A 7566-nucleotide genomic window follows, 5' to 3' on the forward strand; every position below is an offset into this window, starting at 1 on the left:
AGTGGGGAAAGTAAGTTCTATGTTCAAATATCTTTAGGAAATAAGGGGATTAAGCGACATTGGTTTTTTTCTAGCAAGAATTTCAGAAACTTTCTATGCTAATGTAAACTCTGAACATTCAAGTTTGCAATAGTTTCTAAAATTATTTAACCTTAGAATCTATCCTTTAATCTGTGGTGCAAATAATATTAACATGTCCTTAAAACAGTATTCCATGTAGCACAGTTAGATGAATACTTCTCTTTAGTAATGTTTCATATTTGTTATACAACATAAAATGAGGATTTTTACTCATAAGAGCAATATATTATGATCCAGCTCAATTTTGTGTGTATTAAAAAAAGAAATGTCTGCAATAAATTTTCAAAAATACCATTAATGTGTCTAACATTGATGCTTGTATTTCTTCTGGCTCATGGAGAACTAAACTATGGCAGACAATTTACACGCCTCCTTGGAAATGACAAAAATGTCATCTTTTCAGCATGATTAACCATGAAATCAAGGTTTTCTAAATCTATACCAAATCATTAAATTTGAGATTTTAAATGCATATGATTTTTTGGAATTTCAGTGTGATCATAATTCTATAAATAAAATCCTTTTTGTGAAAAGCTAAAAGGAGTTTTCCTTTCAGTTACTAATTTTACCTAGTATATCATCATAAAGTAATTATATTATACTATATTATACCTATTAATAACTTTTACAAATTAAAGATGATTGTGCATTCATAAATATAGAGAAGAGCATTCCAAGCAGAGAGAATAAACTCATGAAAAACTCTAGGGTGAGCATAGATAGTCTAGCATACAAGTTTGACTACAACGAACATTCCATGAAGGGTAATAGTGAGAAGTGAGTTTAACAATGAGAAAAAGAGGAGTCAGACACTGTGGTAGAATCAAAGGTATTTTACAAGAGAATGCGTGTAGGGATTATTGAGAAAGATGGACAAGTCAAAGATACTCTGAATTTTAAGCCTAAGCAAATGGAACAATTATGCCACCAAGAGAGGTAGAAACCACAAAGTCAAGAGCTGACTCAGGAAGAAGATTACACGGAGTTAACTATCTGATACTTAAACATCAGAATATTTGATAATAGATTTCTTCCCTATTGCTCATTTACTAGGTAATTCACTACTCAAACAAATCTAAAATAAGGGAAAGAAGGATTTTCATGGATTTTCTGCTTGTAAATAGCTCCATTGAAAAGTCTGAAAGTCAAGGTAATTAATGCTAGCTGCTGCGATAGGTGAACATCATAATTTCAGCAGCTTAACACGGTAATATTAATTGCTGGCTCAGATCACAGTTTAATTAGTTGGTGGGCTGGGGTGTGGAGGGCGTTAGAGAGGTGAGTTCTGCTCTGTGCAGTTATTCAGAGACCCAGGCTCCTTCCATGATATGGTGGCCTCTATAACATGAGGCTTCAAAGACATTCTGCAGTCAAGTGCTAAGACAGAAAGGAAAATGCGTAGAGTCATGAGGGAGATAACACAATGCCCACATTCCATTAGTAAGAGTTCAGTCAAAAGGCCCCACCCAGGAATGGATAGGATATGTTAATTTAGCTCAATGCTCAGGAATAATACCGTTGTCGCAAAGGCAAAGGAGATAAAGCCCTTACCTAAATAACAGAGGACTTAAAATTAAGCCTCAAGGAATTCTCTCTTTTTGATTCTATTTTCAGTAGCCACAAACTGTACAGAGAGCTGAAACCAAAAGCAGTCATAAAAAGAAAAAGATACCATATGAAATTTCAGAACCTGGAGTTTAATTAATTTAAAAAGTAACTTTGCCATAATTTGTCAAACTTCGCTTAAATAAAACATTCAGAAACTCTGATAAATAACTAGCATCCACTCATCTTGGCTTGAATAAGTAAAGTTGTCAAGGTATATAAATTTTTCATTTACAAAGCCTTCGATTATAGGGGTAGAATGGCTACCTTAAAAAAAAACAACAACAAAAAAAACTGATTTCCAATTTCTCCACAGCCTCACCAATGCTTGCTACCTCATATTTTTTATAATAGCCATCCTAACAGGTGTGAGATGATATCCCATTGTGGCTTTGATTCACATGTTCCTGATGATCAATGATGTTGAGCATCTTTTCATGTACCTGGTGGCCATTTGTATATCTTCTTTGGAGAAGTGTTTATTCAAGTCCTTTGCCCATTTTTATATTGAGTTATTTTAGTTTTTGCTATTAAGCTGTAAGAGAGTCTTACATATTTTGGATATTAACCACTCATCAGACAGATGGTTTACAATATTTTCTCCCATTCTCTAAGTTGCCTTTTCAATCTGTTAATTGTTTCCTTTGCTGTTCAGAAGCTTTTTAGTTTGACGTAGTTCCACTTGTCTATTTTTGGTTTTGTTGCCTGTGTTTTTGATGTCAAATTCAAGAAGTCACTGTCAAAACCTTTTTCAAGAAATTGTTGCCCAATAGATATAAAGTTTCAGTTATGGGAAATGAGTAAGTCCTAGAGATCTGATATACAACATAGTATCTATAGTTACTATGGTATCGTGTACTTTAAAATATGTTAAGAGGACAGATCTCATGTTAAGTGTTATTACCATAAAAAAATACAAGAAAATTTTTGGAGGTGACAAATATGTTTAATATCTTCATTGTGATGATGGTATCATGGGTATATCCTGAGTATCACATATGTTTAAATGTTCAAACTCATTAAAATATATACATTAAATATGCGCAATTTTCGTATATCAAAACTTAGAAAACCGAGTGTCACCTAGTTATATAAACCCTTTCTCGGTTTAGAGGAAATATAGTTTACATTAATGCTATCTGATTTTTAACTATTGTGAATGAAAATAAAACTTTTCCAGCTACGATAAAAGAAACTCTGCAATGAAGAAATATCAGATATTAGTGCATAAGAAATGAACCCCTTCTTGAGCCTTCTGATAAATTATAGCAACCTACATATTTCTTCCATCTATAGCACAGTCTCCTGTAGTATCAAATATCTTCCCTATGTTTCAGGCATTTTAAATTGAAACGTTACTGCCTGGATTCTCAATTCAAAAAAATTTAGAGGATAAATACATTCAATATCCTGGCCAAAAAAAGTAGTGCATCTATTTCAGGAAAACACACATACACACAGACACACACACACACAGACACGCACACACACACACACACATCTTTTTTAAGCAGGAATAAACTTGGTGCCTCAAGATGATCTGTTGTGATACCAAAGAATGCCCTTTACGGACCGAGTCGTTTTCCTTGAAAACTTGAAAAGAGAAACTCATTCCCTCACATCCTGCTTGCCTCCCGATCGCACAAGCTTCTGCTTCTGCATCCGTGCTGCCCTGCAGTTTGTCTCTCTGAAACACCATCGGTGTCTCACAGTCGTCCACAGGACGTGGATTGGTCAAAAAGAAGCAGAGGAGGGGCCACCCCGAACATTTCCTTCCCTCCACACACCATAAAAATCAGCAGCAGCTACTAACACTCAAAGCAATGCTTCAGGTTGCGAACCTCTGAGAGGCAGCCGAAGTGAGCATGTGCACACAGATTCGTCTCCCAATGGCACAGCAGCTACTACTAGGAAAATTATCTTGAAAAGACCTGAATGCATAAGACTAAAGTTAAAGTGGAAGTGAGAACAACAACAAAAGCAAACAGCAGACTTTTGCTTTTGACGGAGACTAAGCCTTTTGAAGCCAAAGATTTTAAAGTGATGGTGATCAGAGCAGTACCTGAAAGAGACTAACACTTCCATTTCAAGCTTTGGAGCACGTGACATTTATTTACTCAGGACAGGCATGCCAGTGTTAGCCTCGTAACTTTCGGACAGAAAGAGACGTGGAGAAAAGTCCCTGACCCAGGAGGCGAAAGCAGTTCAGAGGGGATCGGAATCCACTTGGCGCAGGATGAACTATACTCGCCCCCGGGGAATGCACGCCTCTCTCCACTTCTGGAACCGCAGCACCCACGGACTGCGCAGCAATGCCAGTGAGTCCCTCGGAAAAGGCTACTCTGATGGAGGGTGCTATGAGCAACTCTTTGTCTCTCCCGAGGTGTTTGTGACTCTGGGTGTCATAAGCTTGTTGGAGAATATCCTGGTGATCGTAGCAATAGCCAAGAACAAGAATCTGCATTCGCCCATGTACTTTTTCATCTGTAGCCTGGCTGTGGCTGATATGTTGGTGAGCGTATCAAACGGATCAGAAACTATTGTCATCACCCTGTTAAACAGTACAGATACAGACGCACAGAGTTTCACAGTGAATATTGATAATGTCATTGACTCAGTGATCTGTAGTTCCTTGCTTGCATCGATTTGCAGCCTGCTTTCAATTGCAGTAGACAGGTATTTCACTATCTTTTATGCTCTCCAGTACCATAACATTATGACGGTTAAGCGGGTTGGGATCATCATCAGTTGCATCTGGGCAGCTTGCACAGTTTCAGGCATTTTGTTCATCATTTACTCGGACAGCAGTGTTGCCATCATCTGCCTCATCACCATGTTCTTCACCATGCTGGCTCTCATGGCCTCTCTCTATGTCCACATGTTCCTCATGGCCAGACTGCACATTAAGAGGATCGCTGTCCTGCCGGGCACCGGCACCATCCGCCAAGGTGCTAACATGAAGGGGGCGATTACCTTGACCATACTGATTGGGGTCTTTGTTGTTTGCTGGGCCCCATTCTTCCTCCACTTAATATTCTACATCTCTTGTCCCCAGAATCCATACTGTGTGTGCTTCATGTCTCACTTTAACTTATATCTCATACTGATCATGTGTAATTCCATCATCGATCCTCTAATTTACGCCCTCCGGAGCCAAGAACTGAGGAAAACCTTCAAAGAGATCATCTGTTGCTATCTGCTAGGAGGTCTTTGTGATTTGTCTAGCAGATATTAAATGGAGACAGAGAAGGTACTAAAAACAGGCATAAGAGACTTTTTCATTCTTATACAACCTGAACAGTGTGCTTGCTTCAGCAACAGCTTTTTCTTCTGTGTAGGGCATTGGTTGAGAATATGTATTGTATAAATTTAAGTTTATGATTTTTGATATAAAAAAGCTTAGTCTCTGTATATTCTTAATGTCATGCTACTCTTTGGCTGTACAGTGTTAATCCATATTATAGTTTGTGGACACTGTGGATTTACAAAGAAAGTCCTTATTAAAAGCTTAACAATGTCTCTTTCTTATAACTCATGAGGATTTGATACCTTGCTTGCTTCAGTAACATAGGAATTATTAGATATAGTCTAACAAGTGGTTTTTTATATTACACTACACAATATTGAGATGTAGAGAGTTGACTCTCACATTTAAGGGGAAAATATTGAAGAACAGGTGGTTAGCCATTCAAAAAATCAGCTGAAATTTTAAGTAATTTAATGTGTTCATTCTCCCTTTGCAAGAAACAGAAATGAAGTTCCTGTTGAGAGAAAAAAAAGTTCCTATTGGGGGAAAAATAAAGGTGAGATTTTGAGTCAGAAAACTCTGCGTGTTTCTCAAAGACACAGAGATTAGTTTGCCCAAGCAAACAGTTTGATTTTCCACACAGGCAAGCCAGTTTGGAGGAGGGGGAAGCAGCTATGGGGATTACAGTATTCTGGAAAAACCTGTTAACATGTCAAGCTAAACTTCTTGATACCAATCTATCTGCAATCATCATTAATAAAAACAGAGAATAAGCTCTTTCTGACCCTTTTAACCAGGGACCAGCATCTGCTGAACTACCCAGAAAAGGTGGTGCTCCGAGAGACCTAGCTTCCAATCTCTAAAGAACAGTACTGTTAGTGTCAAGTTTTTTCACTTTTCCCATGGAAGTGACTTGCTGTTTACTGATTGCTTACTTTTGAACTGGAGTGTAATCACTCATTATCAAGGTTTTTCACTTTAACAAAAAAAAAAAAAAAAAAGATTTTTAATTTTAAAAATCAAATCTATTGCATAAGTATTTTCAGGTAAAATTTGTGACTATCTAAAGGAAGGGAACCTCTCATGGCTGATACATTTTAAGCAGGAAAGAAAGCACTTACTGAACCCCAGAGGACGACCTGACATAAATTTACTTTCTATAACCACATTTTGAAGAGGAAATACTTATCTTGCTCCAAAAAGAATCCTACAGATTTGGCTGCTAGGCAATATAATCTATACTTTCCAATTCGTGTGTACTTCAAAATAAAGAGAGAAAATATATTAAGCTGAGGATTGTCAGTAAACTATCTTTTAATTTAATTTACAGTATCTTCAAATGTTTATGGGCAGAGATAACATGCAAAGGCACTTCTTAATTCAAATCTAAATGTTTTACATATTGACAAGTCCTGAGAAACAGTTTCGGCATTCATGTGAAAACATTATATTAAATATAATAGAGATGTTAAAGTTTACAAATGTAAGTTTGATTCACCGTATTCCTCTATTTCGACACAAAAATAAGTGTGAGGATTTTAATATAGACTGATATAGCAGTCAAAGCCCAAAGCTGTAGCTAAACACAGATCGTGTGCTGTCTTTGCTTCTATTCCTGTCCCTTCTTTTGTGTGGGAGTGTGAGAAATCTCGGGAACCATAGATATCAAAAAGGGAGCTATAAGCATGTCCCCTCTTCTGTGGTGGCTGTCCTCCCGGTGCATTTATTTCTCCTTCAAGTGTCACTTCAGATGCAACTTTGTTCCTTTAGAACCAGTCCACTTCTCCCACTGAAGGAAATCAGCTCCTTTGTCTTCATCACACCTCGACAGTGTCAGGGTGAGTGTTAGCCATGAACCTGCCCTGCCCCGCCGGCTGGGTCCCCTGCATGCCTGTACACAGTATTAGGCTTCGGTTTCTTTAACTGTGTCTTCCTCATTTTTTTGTTCTCCAAATATCCCTGCTATGTCACTTCCTCTCTCTCCAGTAAAGCCGAGATTCTCCCAGAGGGGCATATCCTTATCACCCAAAGTGCACACTTTACATTGCGTCCCCTTACGGTGTTGTAACTCTATGTGTTTTGACGAAGGTATAATGACATGTATTCACCATGATAGTGTCACGCAGAATAGCTTGACTGCCTTAAAAATTCTCTATGCTCTGCCTATTTACCCTCTCCCCCCCCCCCAAAAAAATCCTGGCCACCAGTGACCCTTTCATTGTCTCCACAGTTTTGCCTTTTCCATAATGGCATATAGTTGGAATGATACAGTATATAACCTTCTCAGATTGGCTTCTTTCAATTGGTAATATGCATTTAAGATTCCACTATGCATTTTCATAATTTGGTAGTTTATTTCTTTTTAGTACTAAATAATACTTCATCCTATGGATGTAACACAGCTAATTTATGTATTCACCTACTGAGGACCATCTTGGCTGCCCTTAAATTTTAGCAATTATAAACAAAGTTGCTATAAACATTTTTGTGTGGGCATAAGTTTTCAACTCATTCTGAGGCACAGAAATTAACTTTTTAAAACTTTGGTATAAATAGTGTGATATATGTGTCTATCCTTTAATATTTCATTAAAAGTGATTTGTTAGTATTTGAATTATGTTGGTCAAGAATAT

The 7566-nt window shown here is 37.3% G+C and overlaps 1 protein-coding gene across 1 annotated transcript; it reads left to right on the forward strand.

The window, feature by feature from the left end:
• Nucleotides 1–3494: 3494 nt before the first annotated feature.
• MC4R (melanocortin 4 receptor) lies at nt 3495–5214 on the forward strand. The gene has a single exon (XM_039838468.1). It carries the CDS (start codon nt 3923–3925, stop codon nt 4919–4921), a length of 999 nt encoding a protein of 332 aa, XP_039694402.1. The 5' UTR covers nt 3495–3922; the 3' UTR covers nt 4922–5214.
• Nucleotides 5215–7566: the final 2352 nt, after the last annotated feature.

The sequence above is a fragment of the Pteropus medius genome, unplaced genomic scaffold, assembly GCF_902729225.1.
Source record: "Pteropus medius unplaced genomic scaffold, Ma_sr-lr_union100, whole genome shotgun sequence".
Lineage (NCBI taxonomy): Eukaryota > Metazoa > Chordata > Mammalia > Chiroptera > Pteropodidae > Pteropus > Pteropus medius.